Source organism: Octopus sinensis, linkage group LG22 (genome assembly GCF_006345805.1).
Source record: "Octopus sinensis linkage group LG22, ASM634580v1, whole genome shotgun sequence".
Classification (NCBI taxonomy): domain Eukaryota; kingdom Metazoa; phylum Mollusca; class Cephalopoda; order Octopoda; family Octopodidae; genus Octopus; species Octopus sinensis.
The window spans coordinates 15,468,951-15,486,729 of record NC_043018.1 but is presented as its reverse complement, the minus strand read 5'-3'; the positions used below and the strand labels follow the sequence as shown (position 1 = coordinate 15,486,729).

General features: G+C 36.1%; 1 protein-coding gene across 1 annotated transcript in view; it reads right to left on the bottom strand.

The window, feature by feature from the left end:
• LOC115223111 overlaps positions 1 to 17,779 on the bottom strand; it is a 305,641-nt gene that overhangs the window by 88,744 nt on the left and 199,118 nt on the right. The window contains exons 74-85 of the mRNA XM_036512142.1: positions 16,351 to 16,414; positions 15,176 to 15,394; positions 13,861 to 13,963; positions 13,085 to 13,190; positions 11,231 to 11,394; positions 9,073 to 9,179; positions 7,830 to 7,985; positions 6,287 to 6,467; positions 4,758 to 4,948; positions 3,328 to 3,537; positions 2,387 to 2,501; positions 1,202 to 1,422 (exon numbers count right to left, since the gene is read on the bottom strand). Coding sequence (XP_036368035.1) covers positions 1,202 to 1,422; positions 2,387 to 2,501; positions 3,328 to 3,537; positions 4,758 to 4,948; positions 6,287 to 6,467; positions 7,830 to 7,985; positions 9,073 to 9,179; positions 11,231 to 11,394; positions 13,085 to 13,190; positions 13,861 to 13,963; positions 15,176 to 15,394; positions 16,351 to 16,414 — 1,837 coding nt within the window. The remainder of the gene's footprint in view (positions 1 to 1,201; positions 1,423 to 2,386; positions 2,502 to 3,327; positions 3,538 to 4,757; positions 4,949 to 6,286; positions 6,468 to 7,829; positions 7,986 to 9,072; positions 9,180 to 11,230; positions 11,395 to 13,084; positions 13,191 to 13,860; positions 13,964 to 15,175; positions 15,395 to 16,350; positions 16,415 to 17,779) is intronic.

The window sequence follows — 17,779 nt, the reverse complement described above, 5'->3', positions numbered from 1 at the left end:
AGCTACATCAGGTGAACTTGCCTATAATACTTTCGATAAGTGCTTCTCAAACAATGTGCTCCTGCACTCTATTACATTGCAATAAGGAGCTGAATGTGTCATGGAGTTTCTAAAATAAAATTTAAGGCTACAGGAAATTCCAAGCTTCAAAATTTTTTAAAAACCTGATAAATTTCCATTATACACCCATCATCATCATCATCATCATCATCGTTTAACGTCCGTTCTCCATGCTAGCATGGGTTGGACGGTTCAACCGGGGATCTGGGAAGCCAGAAGGCTGCACCAGGCTCCAGTCTTATCTGGCAATGTTTCTACAGCTGGATGCCCTTCCTAACGCCAACCACTCCGTGAGTGTAGTGGGTGCTTTTTACATGCCACCTGCACAGGTGCCAGGCGAGGCTGGCAACGGCCACAGTCGGATTGGTGTATTTTACGTGCCACCGGCATGGAAGCCAGTCGAGGCGGCGCTGGCATCGGCCAAGTTCAGCAATGTTGTTGACATCAAGAGAATTTTTATAAACTTTCAAGAGAACACGAAATGGTTCTTTCTTGGAATATCGTGAAGCACACCTATAAAGCTGTAAATAATGGCATACAATTATAGCTTTGTTTGTGTGCTTTGAAATATTCCTAAGAAATTTATTTCATGTTTCATTGAAACTTTATAAAACTCTTATGACATCAACAAATCATTCTTGCTGGCAAGGGTAAAATTTCTGAAATGGATGGAAAAATTGGAATGAGTGCTTTAGTCCAAGGGTAGAATTCCTGTTATGTTCACAGAAGATGTGGGTTCAAATCCTGCAGGTAGTCTTCAACCCTTTTTTTATCCAATAGGGTTTTCAACCCAATATTTACAAGTTATAATTTATAGCTTTATGTGTGTTTTATGCAGCTATTCCAAAAAAGAATTATTTCGAGTTTACATTTGTCTAAATTTCTTTCTTTTTACAGTAAAACATGTTTCTTTTAAAAACGTTTCATTCAAAATGAGCCAAAAGTTTTTACGTTTGTTCATTCATGCATCTCAGAATCAAAACAGAAAAAGCACCTCTGTTCAATATAAAGCACAATATTCAATATAAAGGTATATTCACTGGGGTCACAGCACCACAATCAAATAGCAAATTAGCATGGCTGACTACTTGATTCAAAAAGCTATTGATGAAGTCAAAACCAAGAAATTTGTTTATATTACCGTCATTCCTAAAGAAAAGTTGGTCAGTTGTTTTGAATGTAAAATACTTCTGCTTTCTGCCACAGACACATTCTGTTTGAGTTCTTCCTTTCCAGCAAACCAGATCAAAGTGTGCTGCACATTTGCTTTGGCTGATATACTGAATTGACAGACAACATCAAAGTTACCATTCTGCTTTGTACTGGTGAAGATATCCAAAGTTGTTTCAACGACAGGGTATTCTGGAAGAGAATAAATTAATAATAATCAAAGTTCATTTCAATCTGAAATTATGAGTTATGATAAATTTAATTTGAAATTTCAGAGAGTCATGTTTGACAAATACTGGACATAGGCGGTGTCATTGTGAACTTTATCTGTTCGCAATTAACAGTTTAATTACCAGAAATCCATTAACACTACTATATGACAGAGTGGAATCTACTTTGTCACAAGCACTGGAGTCTGATCTTCAGTTGGTCTGAACATAACACCTCCTATTCCCCAGCCAGTCAAGAGAGGCCCTGTAAAATTCCATGGTCACCATTTCTTCTCTCCTCACAAAACCAACAAACAATTTAAACGCATAAAGAGATAATTAAATAAAACAAAACAAAGAAAAAGAAAAAAAGAAACCAATAATTTTCATAGTCTAAGTCTAGTCTATTTCTTTGATCTGATGGTGACTGAAACAATAACATCAACAAGAGAAAAACTGTTTTCGTCATCGAAAAATACAATTGCACAAAAACTTAGATCAAACTTTGTCTTCATTTCTTGAATAGTTAAAATTTTCATCTTATGACCATGAGTGCATTAAGGATCCAATTCCTCAGCATCTCAACAAATAATAGAAATAAATTAATTTGGTAGCTTCTAGGGGTTTTTTTCTTTTTCAAAAAATTACAGTATCTGGAGAAAATTATGAATTACACCAAAGATAATATGAACTGAATAACTTTTGCATAACAATGGATATTTTGAGACAGAATACATTTGCTTTGTTTTTACACAAAGACCCAACAAATTCAAAATCATGTCCTTTTTGTAAGATAGCAGAATATCATTTGAGGGAGAAGTCGTTGTCGTTGTTTAACGCCCATCTTCTATGCATCATATGATTCTGTAGAAGTTCTTTCGGTGACTTGTTGGCCAGCATCTGTGATTTTATCATAACTGTTCAAATGTAAATGAAACGTAACTTACTGGCCAGCTTGGTCCACTGGTTAACACTGACATCTGGGTCACAGTAAAATTGGTCATCTTTTGGGTTTTTCATCCCAAGCGTGTAACACATTTCATCAATAAAACAGTGGCCAGCCTAACATAAAAACAAAAACAAATAAATTTTCAAAAATGCAAAAACATTTTCAGGCATTTTGGTAGAGAATTACAATTTTTTTTATTTCTTAAACAAATGAACTATTATTTTTCATTCTCTTTATTTATCTATGATAGATAGGCGCAGGAGTGGCTGTGTGGTAAGTATCTTGCTAACCAACCACATGGTTCCGGGTTCAGTCTTCTGCTACAGCCCTGGGCCGACCAATGCCTTGTGAGTGGATTTGGTAGATGGAAACTGAAAGAAGCCTGTCGTATATATGTATATATATGTGTGTGTTTGTGTGCCTGTGTTTGTCCCCCTAGCATTGCTTGACAACCGATGCTGGTGTGTTTACATCCCCGTCACTTAGCGGTTCGGCAAAAGAGACCGATAGAATAAGTACTGGGCTTACAAAGAATAAGTCCCGGGGTCGATTTGCTCGACTAAAGGTGGTGCTCCAGCATGGCCACAGTCAAATGACTGAAACAAGTAAAAGAGTAAAGAGTGAGAGGTCAAATTTTTAATAGCTAAAGAGAATTAAAGGAAGAAATAACAGTGTACATGTGTTGATAATAGGAAAATATGACTCGACCAAAATGTATTACTCTTTCAATTTGTAAGCAATCTGCCAATCTTTCTTTTCACACACACACACACACACACACACATATATAGACTCTGATCAAATTTTCAGCTATACTGTTACTTATTGCTTATTGAAAGAAAGAAGTAGCTCTAGTCCTAGAAAACCATTAGATTATCCCCTTTATAGTTACTTAAAACTTTTCATGGAGACAGTCACAGATTTGGATTATAATAATACCTTATATTCGCACATCTCTTCTTCACATGTAACACACTGCGGTTCATAGCGCAGGAAGTTGAATCCAATGCTGAAGATCAATCTATTGTTGGTGAGTCGGATAAAGAAACTGCCATAAAATGGTAGTTTGCAGGAAACTGACAGGAAGTTGAGATACTGAGCAGCCACAATGTAATTTTTCTTGCCATAAATAACTTTTTTCTCATAGATCTAAAATCAAAAACAAAAAAAGAAAAAGAAAAAAAAATGAAAAATAAATAATATATAAACAAATCACAACAGAATTTATCCTCCACATTTCACATTGTCTCCTTATTGCTATTCCTATTCACTTTCCCCTAAATCCAATCCTATTTCTGTTCCCCTAAAAGTCATTAAAGAGAATAAATTGTAATATTTATCCCAGTTATTTATGTTGTTAGTTCAAATTCCATCAAGGTCAATTTTGTCTTTTATATCCCCTTCTGGGATCAACAAATCACCAGACAAGTAACAGGACTAACTCTTCCCTCCTTCACTCGCTTGGAATTGGCTGTATTGTGCTCCAAAAAGGATCACAGAGGATCACCTATGGCTTTCCTACCTTCAGAAGCAGAAAAGGATAAAGCAAGGGGCTCATAAACTTACATTTTGTTTAGCCCCTCTTACACATTGCATAAAATGAAGACAGGTGCAATCCAATGACAGACTCTCCCATAAACCTCTCCATAAAAATATTTATATCATCATCATCATCATTTAATGTCTGCATACAGATATAAACAAAATTTCTTACATATTTAGTTACACCCTTTAACATCCCAAGGTCAAATGTCACTGGGGTCGACTTAGCTTTCCATCATCATCTGGGATTAATAAAATAGGAATCAGTGAAATACTTGGCTCAATGAAATCAACTATACTCCGTGTGCACTCTGTATATACTCATTGTGTACTGCTTCCTCTAAAATGTCAGACCTTCTGCCTATGTTAGAAATGCGTTGACTCTCAGAGAGAAATAACTGTCAATGTGTGTTGGCTCTCAGCAAGTACTAAGTGCTAGTAATGTTGACTCCCAGAGAGTATTGACTTCCTGTTGATATTGTCGCTTAGAGAGTATTGATTTCTTGTGGATGTTGTTACTCAGAAAGCAAATTTCATTTTTAATTGATATTGATTCACAGTATTGACTCTCAGAGAGTCAATATTAAGTCAACATTGTTTCACCAATATTAAGCACTGTATACAATAAGTTCGTTATTTTTATAAGATGAGTATAGAACTCAGACAGCATTGATTCCAAGAGATTATTGACTCCCAGACCCAGTGGATATAGTCTTCCAGAGAGTTTGTTGATTTCCAAAGTCTCTTGCCACCCAAATCCTAGACCCACTACAGTTGTCTGCTAGTACCTAAACTCTCAGAAGAAAGTGGACCCTAAAGTTACTCACAGTTATCTGTTGGAAGTAGCAGAATAATGATCCATCATCGATAAAGTTGGATCCTGGAATCAATATTGATGAACAGTTTCGTTTTGATATGTCACAGGTGTTCACGATTTCAGGAATATCAATTTCTGGTGGTTTCTTCATATCTATGGAACAGTCCATTCCTTTTTTGTTCTTTGGACAGACACATTTTCCTGAAAAGCAAACAAAAGTCCCAATCATTTATAAATTCAATATTTCTTCTCTCTAATAATATTTATCTTCAACAAAATACAATATTACATTGAATAAAATATCTAAAAATTATTTGACTCCAAAATCTATTTCAGTCTGTAGTAAGAATTAGGTTTTTGGAAAAAGTTGTGCAGTGAAGTTCACTTTACAAACATGCGATTTCAGGGATCAATCATCATCATCATCATTTATATTATTCCTACGTTTGTTTCCCTTGTTATTATTGGTGGTTAGATGTGTTGTCAGGGTTAAATCAGTTATTATTTGGAGTTAGTGGACTAGAAGATGGATTGAAAGATCACATCTCACTCACACATTACAATATTTGGTATAATTTCAGGTCAATCTAATTGACTGGCCCCTTCCCCCAAAATTTCGGGCCTTGTGCCTAGAGTAGAAAGAATATTTGGTATAATTTCCATGATTAGATACCCTGACCCTAACACCAACCCCCTTACACAGGGAGTAGGTTATTGTTTTACCAATACTGCTAGAAGTGGGCTGAGAAATACTCAACCAAATGAAGGGGTTTTTTCTTGAACCTTTCATTGTTTCTTCTCATTTCTCAAAGTCTGCCAGAGGTAGTTTATGATGACATCAGCAACAGAGGAGATGCTATCGTGTCCCTTGCAAGATTAAAGCATCTTCTCTGCTATATATTGACTCTGGTCCTCCAAGCAATATAACGAAGGGATAAAAGAACAGTTGTTGACAGGAGCTGAACTTGGACGAGAGAGAGTGTGAAGGACACAAGGGTTACAATGGTTGGGGAGGAAGCAATAGCAGAGGCACAACAATCGCAGAGAATAATGGGAGAGAGTCAGTGACAGTAGTTATGTTTGCTCATATGATTCCTTAACTCTTTTGCATTAAGATTACTTTGTCAAATATAATTCATATTTATTCATGTTATTTTGAATTTATCATACATTATCTTTTGGCCAGTTTGATATGCTAAAAGGTTAAAGAAATTTTGCAAAGCAGAACAAGACTTCTTTTGGAAGGAAAATCCTCTCATAATTCAGGATGTTTGTAAGGTTTTCTTTGTTCTGCTTTGTATTTTTAATAGAAAGACACATCAAATATTCACAGGCTTCTTCCTTGGTTCACTTGATTGTTGTTCATGTTGACTCTGTTTGTTCATCATCTACTTTACAGGGTGCTCTGTGTGCATTTGGGATGGTCACAGCTAGAATACCATTCAGCATAAGTTTGCTCTGCTAGGGTCAATCAAAGGCTAAGAAAACATATATAAAATCCAGAAACATCAATCTGAGTCTTTTGTATCCTCTGCTTACCATCAACACATTTTCCACCATTACTACATTCCAATGGACAGAGCTTTTCGATGGTATTTGGTAGTTGGGTGTTTCCGTCATTGTCTCGGATCCAGAATGTAGTGTTGCTTTCAGTCACAAGTTTGCATTCAATTTTCATATTCTCCAGTGTTCCAAGAGCATATGTGGTTCCATCAGATATCTAAAAATAACAAAGTAGCCAAATATTAATTTCTTATATAAACACTGGGCTGTGGGGTACAAAGGTCAAATATATTGACCTCAGGATTTTGCTTGTATTTAATTTATTGATCCTGATAAGGATGATAAACAAACTGGACCAAGAACCTGAAGGACAACTAGATTCTTGCAAAAATATTCAGTCCAATGCACAAGTAATTCAAAGAGTTTACTACCAATTAATAATCAATTTATCAATCACTAATCTTTATATATAAAAGTGAAGTTGTGTGTCTGTCTCCTGCGATTTAGATTCCTAACTACTCCCACATTTTGCAGTGCAGTGTAACCAAAAGCGGGTATCTTATAGTCGTGATTCATATCGAGCCCTTCTGGGTATTAGCGCGAGTCTACGATGAGTCTACGATTTAAAAAAAAATTTACCATCATTTTTCCCATTTTTAATGCATTTTTCGCTATTATATAAGGGAAGTAACTCTCTAAAAATGTATTATTAAATCTCAGAACGTAAAAAGCTACAGTAACACCCACCCCCTTTGTGGTTTGCCATATTGAGATGGCTATTATACTTTACATCTCTAAAAATGCTTATATAGTTATTTCCCTTACAAACCCGAGCAACGCCAGGCGATACTGCTAGTATTAAATAATTTAGCAATTATTAATAGTGATTAGCTTACCAAGCATTAATATTGATTAATTTGTCAATCACTAATATTAGTAATTTATCAATCACTAATATTAGTTTACTAATAACTAATATTGATTACTTTACAATCACCAATATTAATCAATTTACTCTTTCACTTGTTTCAGAGATTAGACTGTGGCCATGCTGAGGCACCTGTCTTGAAGAGCTTTAACCAATTAGATTGACCTCCTGCTCATACTGATCCCTGCTTTAAAGCACAAGTTTGTCTAATTAGGACAGCACGATTAGCATGTTGCTATTTCTCTCACTCTTTCTTCCCACCACATATGTATATGCATACATACATACACACACACACACACACACATATATATATATATATATATATAAATATATACATATATATACATATATATGCATATATATATACACATATATATACATATGTATATACACACACATATATACACACACATGTATATATACACAGACACACACACACACATATATATACAAATATACATACATATATATACATACACACATATATATATACACATACATACATACATGTACATACATATATATACATACATACATACATATACATACATATATATACATATATATATATACATACATAATTATATGTGCATATACATATACATACATAAATATACATTGCAAATAACTAGAAATAAAATGTCTTACTTTGATGTCTTCAACACAGCTTTTTATTGCATCAGCAAAATCGATATTAACAACTGTTATACAACTCTTGCCTGATGCAGAATTACTTATTGTATCCTGGCAATATTTCAATGCTTTGTCCTTTGTCCAACCTGAAGGTGTGGGCCAACTATGTTCCTGAAAATATCAAGAGAAAATAGGAATTACAGTTTAAAAATTTACTTCAGTCAATTAAGAATTATAAGTTTGCTAGAAAATATTATGTGAGATTGTTTAGCCCTGGGAAAGGCCCCATAGAGCAGTCCTGTGGACAAAGTGATTTAAACAGTGACCATCCTACTTTTTGCTATAGTCATAGTGTATCTCAGATTACTTTATTCAACGTGTTTTCTCTTTCTGTTTTGTTCTTTTTTTATTTAATTTTTTGTTAATTACCATGGCTACCATGGCATGTAATTTGCAAGAAACTCAGTCGCTATTTCTAGCAGGTTGCTTATTTCGAGGCCTCAACATTCTCAGTGTTGCATCTCAGAGTACACAGCTCTACACCACAACGAACGATCTTGAGCAAGATGTTCTACCCAACTTGACTGCTCTAAATCACACTTTCTCAGGATTGTCTTCTGTGTGTCTTTGTTTCTTTTCTTTGGTCCACTACATGACTAACAATCTACTGCTATTTCACCAAAGAGGATCTTTTTGAGGAGTATATCACTTATATAACTGATATATCATACTATAGGCATGTTCTTTCTCTAAGACGGATGTTGAGTTGTAGTATTTCATAAACTTCTTAACTTCCTATGTCAGAAGTTATGTACCGTTCAGTTTTTCCTCGTGGGAATTTATGATACAAGTGAGGTAAATTGGATTCAACTATAAATAAATTCAAACCTTAAAGATTGCAAAGAGTTCATCTCGTAATCTCAACCACACAGGCCTTAATGTTAAAAAAGATATAACAATATCAAATTTAACTACACCTATCACCTCTAATGTAGCCAACTAACCTTCGTCTTTGGTAGACTAGCAAAACACTATAGTTCTATAATGGTATTGACAAGAACTGATAGAGGCAATTGTCTATTTCCACATCAATCACTGAGAGAATAAGAACCAAAAGAGGCGCATGTTGATATGACATGAGGTGGAATAAGTAGGAACTTTACCAAAAGGATTTCAGTCCCTTCTCTTTTATGAATCTCAAATGTTTATATTTTGTATTATGTTTAAAAATAAAAATGAAAGCTGTAAATTACAGTACCTTGTGTTGAAAATCTTTGTCGTATTCAAAAACCGAACGGTTTTCTTTTGAACAGTTGGAGTTAAGAGAGATGATCTGGACATCTTTTAGAATATTTTTTCCTAAACCTGAACAACAAAAACATTAGAAAAGAAAAGCAATTTAATGTCATAGTTTTCAAATAGAGAAATAACTTTACACCAAATTCATTAGTTATTATGCGACATCTGCTGTTTAATTGACCTTGACATATCTGGGTCCACATTTCAAGACACGTCTTTTTTAGTGAGCTTTATCTTACTGAGACCAATACAACAAAATACCTGTTATGTATGTAAATAGAAGACTTTCTATGATATCTGACTGACCCTCACCTCCTAAGGAATTGCTTAACACAAGGGAGTCTAGTAGAAAACACTCATGCAAGGTACAATGGTCTGACCCAGAACTACATGATTCCAGCAGAGCCTTATCATGTGACTTCCTATCTTTTGTAGTTTATCAGATATCAGATCAAACTCTGAGTAATCAAGCAACCAGACATGACAAGAATGGTAACACAAAATGTTAACATTGTCACTGTGTGTCAAAGATCAGGTTATTCTTCCCCTTGTCTTATTCTTTACATACAGTTGCAATTTACTGGAACATCACAGTGTCGACCCATTAATCAATAGCTTTTTTATGGATGTTGACGTCCTTCCCTGAACATGAGAAAATGATTAGTGTCTAAACTAGGGTTCCACACTCGGGCTCTGTATAAAAACACACAGACATATTGGCTAAAATGAGATTAACTGGAAACTAATAGATAGAAACAGATGAAAATTAAGGACAATGGCAAGAATTGTTGATCTTTGAATCTAATACCAATATTGTATGACCAAAGGTAGCGAGCTGGCAGAAACATTAGCACGCTGGGTGAAATGCTTAGTGGTATTTCATTTGCTGTTATGTTCTGAGTTCAAATTCTGCCGAGGTCGACTTTACCTTTCATCCTGGGGGGGGGGGGGTCGATAAATTAAGTACCAGTTATGCACTGGGGTCGATGTAATCGACTTAATTCCTTTGTCTGTCCTTGTTTGTCCCCTCTATGTTTAGCTCCTTGTGGGCAGTAAAGAAATCATCATCATCATCATTTAACGTCCGTTCTCCATGCTAGCATGGGTTGGACGGTTCGACCGGGGATCTGGGAAGCCAGAAGGCTGCACCAGGCTCCAGTCTGATCTGGCAGTGTTTCTACAGCTGGATGCCCTTCCTATTCGTGAGTGTAGTTAGGAAGGGCATTCAGCTGTAGAAATAAGAATCGTTACCATGCTGGGCAAAATGCTTAGCAGCAATTCATGTCTTTACATTCCAAGTCCAAATTCTGCCGAGGCTGACATTGCTTTTCATCTTTTGGGGTTGATAAAATAAGTACCACTGAGGTCAATGTAAACAACTTATCGCCTTCCTCAAAATTGCTGACCTTGTACCAAAATTTGAAATCATCATTATATGACCATTACCATCTGGTGATTAAGGACCTGGGACCCTCATTTGAGACTCACCTCCTTGCAGTGAGCTGACAGAATCATTAGATCATGGGACAAAATATTAAGCTGTATTTTTTCCTGTATTGTTCTGAATTCAAATTCTGCTGAGGTCATCTCCACCTTTCAGCCTTTTGGGACCAATTCAATAAGTACCATTTGAGCACTGGCACCAATGTAGTAGACTCGACTCCTCTTGAAATATTTTGGGCCTTATTCTTGTAGTAGAAAGGATTATCAGAAACTACATAATATTTTTCATAATGTTACTCTTGAACATGTTTAAATGATTTCCCATTGATTCCCCTTGGAATCACCGATGGTTTGAAGGGCCACATCTATTATTTAAATAAATAAATAAATAAAAATCTAAATACCTAAAATAGCTCGATCTGGGATCAGTCATTTGTAAAGAATCTACAAATGACCATTCTTTATTCTGATTAGCCATCCTAATTTGACTGGATTTTAAAATGGAATTTACCAATTCCTACTGTATTGGGAATTTGGCCGTGTATCAAGTTGGTTTGAGTAATTCAAACATTGTACAGTGTTTACCTTTCTTGGATCCTACTTTTTTTTTAGATTGGGATGAGGATGGTGGTTGTACAATTATAGGCTCCAAATGAATAAAACACAGTTTTTACCTGTAATTAAGTCACCTCCCTGACTACACGAAGAAGTGGCCTGGCTGGAAAAACACATTTCTTGACCATCCATGCAACTGCAGATCTTTTCTTCTTCTTCTTGTTCTTCTTCTTCAGAATTGCCTAAACAAATTCCAGCATAGAGTGAATCACTTTGGTTTACTCTGAAAGAAAGCAAAGAAAGATAGATGGATTGATGAATGGATGGACGGACCAGAGAGGATGACCAAATCAATTACATAGCATTATACTTATTTTGATTTTTTTGAAACAATTTGACATCAGTAGAAGGTGCTCTCATGAGAGAATGAGCCATCTCTCTCTCTCTCTCTCTCTCTCCTGACACATAAAAAGCACTCATTACATACACAGAGTGGTTGGCGTTAGGAAGGGTGTCCAGCTGTAGAAACACTGCCAGATCAGACTGGAGCCTGGTGCAGCCTCCTGGCTTCTCAGACCCTGGTCGAACTGTCCAGCCCATGGTAGCATGGAAAACGGACGTATGATGATGATGATGATATATATATATATATAAGACTTGTTTTAAGCGGACGTTAAATGACGATGATGATGATGATATATATACATATATATATATATATATATATATATATATATATATATATGTATGTATATGTATATATTAATATATATATATATATATATATATATATGTATATATATATATATGTATATGTATATATATGTATGTATATATATGTATATATGTATATGCACATATATATATGTATACATATGTACATATATAGTATTATGGTGTTTAATAAATTGTATGGTGTACATCTGGTAGTTTACTGATAAAGCATGTTCACTGGCTTAGTGTTCATTGTAATTAATGAGAGAGATGGAAGATGGAAGATATGAGAATCTTTATTAATTACTACAATCATATCAGCCTATGTAGAATCGATCTGGTGGCACGTAAAAAGCACCAACTGATCATGGCTGCTGCCAGCCTCCCCTGACACCTGTGCCAGTGGCACATAAAAAGCACTCATTACATACACAGAGTGGTTGGTGTTAGGAAGGGCATCCAGCTCTAGAAACACTGCCAGATCAGACTAGAGCCTGGTGCAGCCTCCTGGCTTCTCAGACCCTGGTCAAACTGTCCAGCCCATGCTAGCATGGAAAACGGACGTATGATGATGATGGTGATGATATATATATATATATATATATATATATATATACAACAGGCTTCTTTCATTCTTCCATTTTCCAAATCTACTTGCAGGGCTTGGTTGGCTCAGCACTATAGTAGAAGACACTGAACTGACGACCACATGGGTGGAAAGCAAGCTTCTGCACCACACAACCACACCTATACTCTTTTACTCTTTTTTTTACTCTTTAACTTGTTTCAGTCATTTGACTGCGGCCATGCTGGAGCACCGCCTTTTGTCGAGCAAATCGACCCCGGGACTTATTCTTTGTAAGCCCAGTACTTATTCTATTGGTTCCTTTTGCTGAACCACTAAGTTACGGGGAAATAAACACACCGACATCACTTGTCAAGCAATGGTGGGGGTACAAACAAACACACACACACATACACACACACATACATACATATATATATATATACGACAGGCTTCTTTCAGTTTCCGTCTACCAAATCCACTCACAAGGCATTGGTCGGCCCGGGGCTATAGCAGAAGACACTTGCCCAAGATGCCACGCAGTGGGACTGAACCCGGAACCATGTGGTTGGTTAGCAAGCTACTTACCACACAGCCACTCCTGCGCCTTTGCCTATATTTTAAAAAATATTAATAAAGTATTAAAAAGAATTGAAAAAGAACAGACAAAACTAAAGACAGAAAACTCTCTTACCGCCATGAAAGTGAGAAATTATTGGGAAATAAGGAATGTTTAATGATCCTGTTGTCGCTTGTTGTTAAATCATTTGTTGCATTGCCATCAAAAGAGCCACATAAACCTGGAAATTTAAAAAGACAATTTCTAGATAAGATCACTGCTAATTAGTGAAGAGAAAATACTTAATTTAGACCCACATAGCTGTTTCATTTGTACATAAGAGGGATTTTTAGATACCATTGATTAGTTTGTGGATTTCAAAATTTAATTTGGATATTCGTTGCCAAAAAAAAACAAAAAACAAAAAAAATTCAAGTGAGGTCATTGCCAGTGCTGCTGGACTGACTCCTGTGCAGATGGCATGTAAAAAACACCATTTGAGCATGGCCATTTCCAGTACCGCCTGACTGGCCCTCATGCTAGCGGCATGTAAAAGCACTCACTGCACTCTCAGAGTGGTTGGCGTTAGGAAGGGCATCCAGCTGTAGAAACTCTGCCAGATGAAGATTAGAAACTCTGCCAGTTTGCCTAAGACCATCTCTGGTTCTTCAGTAGATAAACTCTTGAATTAAATGTTTTACACTTAAAGGAAAAACCATCCATCATCACTGTATATTGCGAAAACAGCAAATGAATAATGGAAAAATTATTTTACTAAATACTTCAAAAGTTTTGACTGTTTCCTCAGTTAATTGAACCATACGAGCTGTGTATTTTATAAGAAATATTGTCTAGAGTGAAATAAACTTGTTTTATAAGTCAATTGAAATAGTAGGAAAGATTATAGTTACCAATGGTATTATTGTAGTCCAGAGTAGAAGCCTGTATTTGAATATTTATGAAGTTTCTCCAACTAAGTTGTATAATTACAATTGTGCCTGTCGGTAAGTAAGCCTGAAACCAAGATTGAGAATGTTAAACCAACGTATACCCATAAGAGATCTCTAGGAGATAATTCTATGCAATACATAGGGAACAAATCGAATGCATCCACAGATGATATTTAGTTTTAGGATAAAGGAGATGGACTGGCTGAGTCGTTAGAATGTCAAATGAAATGCCTGTTGTATGACTTGATGCTCTGGTGTGGATATTTCCTGAGTACCATGGATATCTCCAGAGCACAGTAGATATCTCCAGAGTACAGTAGATATCTCCAGAGCACAGTAGATATCTCCAGAGCACAGTAGATATCTCCAGAGTACAGTAGATATCTCCAGAGCACAGTAGATATCTCCAGAGTACAGTAGATATCTCCAGAGTACAGTTGATGTCTCCAGAGTACAGCAGATATCTCCAGAGCACAATAGATATTTTGAATCAGTAAAACCAGTACAATGTGCAGAACACTTTGGCTGCTATTGTTGAAATGATCAGAAGACAAACATTCTTAAGCTTTGCATTCTGTAATTTGCCTTCTTCTTTTACAATCTTTAAATATATCTGGTTTGGTCAGGAACATGCAAACAGATTTTGAAGAAATCGGGCATGGCTGTGTGGTTAGGGAGCTAGCTTCCTTGTTACATGGTTTCGGGTTCAGTCCCACTGAGTGGCACATTGGGCAGGTGTCTTCCACTATAGCCCCGAGCCGACCGGAGCTTTGTGATTGAATTCAGTAGGTGGAAGTTACTGCCGTGTGTGTATGTGTGCGTACAGCTGCTCAGTGCCTCTCCGAAAGAGAGAGAGGGAGTTCTTCCTGATGGTCTTGATCATAATTACCTTAATTTTAAATACATGACATCAATCTGAAAATAAGAGATATTATACGGAATATATAGTATGACTTAGAGTGGATGACAGAGCCTCCCTGCGGGTCACTTGATCCACTAAATGTAGCAGCTAAAGTCTCCCTAAAAACTCAACATACTGTCTTGAAAAAAGCCACATTGAATAAAATGACTGAGAGACAGACACAGTAATGATTGGAATTCCTTTGATCACATTTCTATTAGACCACAGCTGATTTCAGGTGTATTAAAACAACACAGCAACAGCATTTTTTGTCTGATGTCTCATAAACAACCAAACAACTTCTCTCCAAGCTTAATTTTGCTTTCTCTTTAGGAATAAAAATAATGTTATTCAGTTCAAAACTTGAAGCCTTACCCTGTATTCTCTGCCATTGTTCTTCTTAACAATATGTGTTCCTTCTGTCAATTCTTTATTTAAAAACAGCTTGATATCCAATTTCTTGTTAGCTTTCTTGGAATTTTTAGAGAAACCACATCTATCAAACACAATTACATCATCTCCAGATCTAATGGCAGCAGCACAGTTGCAGGAAGCACCACTTCTGGCTCCACATTTTCTATAAAATGCTTGCACCTAAAATAAAAGTTGACATTTGACATTTTATTTTATATTTCTTACCATTGCTGCTTTAATTTTTTGTTCTCTTTTAGGAACTGAAATGTTTTTATAGATTTTACCCACTTAAGTTGATTCCAGTATTTTCCCTTCCTGGTATTTTATCAGTCTTGTAAGGAAAACAAAGGCAAAGTGGTTTGGAGTCTTGGGATGTTGCAGATATGGAACTAAATACCAGAAGGTAGTTTTGTTCTGTCAACTATCTATCATACTCCCCTATCCCTTCCATCACTCACTCCTCTATATATGTGTCTATGTGTGCATGTCTGTATGTATATGTATGTGTGAGTATTTATGTGTGTGTGTATGTGTGTGTGTGTGTGTATGTGCATGCATCACTCTCCTTATTTTTTCATTCTCTCTCTATGTAAACAATTTCTAACATTGCCATAACCCCTCACATTTTGGGAGAAATAAAAAGTCAGTTAAATCAATCACAGTCCTTTACTGGTACTGCATTTAATGATCCTTGCAGCACAGAATAATATTCAAGAGTTCTTTTCAACTTCACAGAGGAATAAAGATTTAACAAAAAAGAAAAAAAACCTGTACAAAGGGTTTGGAATGACTAGAGCACATTGCATAATAAATTTGAAAAAAAATGTTTTAAAGGCAAAAATTTAGAAAACTCCAGGAGAAAATTGTTCCTTACATTGTTGCAAAGGCTGTTTATTTTTAAAGAAATTATTTATAACATATTTGAAAAAGTGCTCAAACATTAGTACAGATTCTGTAAATGATATTTCTTAAAAATCTGGAATGCAATTTTTTTAAATTTGGGATAACCCTGGAAAAGTAGACCTTCGTAGCACTTGGTCAAATTTGAATTTCATTGTTCAATGCTCAGTTTTACAAGTAAAAGCATAAGATTAGTAAGAGTCAAAATTGATAAAAAAGTAAAGTATCATACTTACACCATATGGGAGGGTTGTATGTGAATAGAGATTGAAAGGGCCTTCAAAGAAGTTGTTGTAGTAACTTGTGAAAGAAAAAAAAAAAAACAGCCTTTCAAACTTTTAATACAAAAATCAAATTTTCAAATTTTCATATTTTCAAATGTATTACTATTTACTGTGGAAAGCTGTTTCGTATAGTAATCCATCTTTTGTTGAATCTTGTCATGTTTATTAGGAAGCAAGATGATTCATTAAAGGAATGACAATAACATTTAATTAATTGTGAAGGTGCATGCTTAAATAGTTAGGGTCCAAGGGTCACAATTGTAAGATAATGCATTTGATTCCCAAGCAGGGAATTAAGTTGTGTCTTTGACTACAGACAGCATTCCATCTTACATTGTTCTATTCGGCTGGGAAATTACTGGCGGTGGCGGCAGCAGCAGCAGCAGGAGGAAGCTAATCTTCCTTGTGTTAATCTTGTGATGGATTATCTGCAAGATGTCTTCAACACACAGTCACTTTGGAGACTGAGATCTAATGAGGTTGTAAACTTGAGGCAGACTATAACTTAATCCTGACTAATATAGGCGCGGGAGTGGCTGTGTGGTAAGTAGCTTGCTAACCAACCACATGGTTCCGGGTTCAATCCCACTGCGTGGCATCTTGGGCAAGTGTCTTCTGCTATAGCCCCGGGCCGGCCAATGCCTTGTGAGTGGATTTGGTAGACGGAAACTGAAAGAAGCCTGTCGTATATATGTATATATATATATATATATGTATGTGTGTGTGTGTGTTTGTGTGTCTGTGTTTGTCCCCCTAGCATTGCTTGACAACCGATGCTGGTGTGTTTACGTCCCCGTCACTTAGCGGTTTGGCAAAAGAGACCGATAGAATAAGTACTGGGCTTACAAAGAATAAGTCCCGGGGTCGATTTGCTCGACTAAAGGTGGTGCTCCAGCATGGCCGCAGTCAAATGACTAAAACAAGTAAAAGAATACTAGAACCCTGTCAGTTATGATCATGAAGGTTCCAGTTGATCCAATCCACAGAACAGCCTGCTGAGTACACCACAGACTTGCATACCTTTAACATACTTCTCAGGGAGATTCAGCATGACACAGAATGTTACAGGTATTACTCATTGTTGCCAGCTGAGTGAACTGAAGCAACATGAAATAAAGTACCTGCTTGAGGATACAACATGACACCAGAAATTGAACTCACGACTTTACGATTATGAGCCAAACACCCTAACCACTAAACCATGTGCCTTCACTGATCCTGGCTACCTGACCAGTAATCACTTCTTAACTCAATAACCTATCTTTCTTGACCATCCATGACTTAACCCTTTTGTTACTGTATTTATTTTGAGATGCTCTGTGTTTCTTTCAATTACTTTAAATATAACAAAGAATTTAGTAAAATAACCTAGTTATCATTA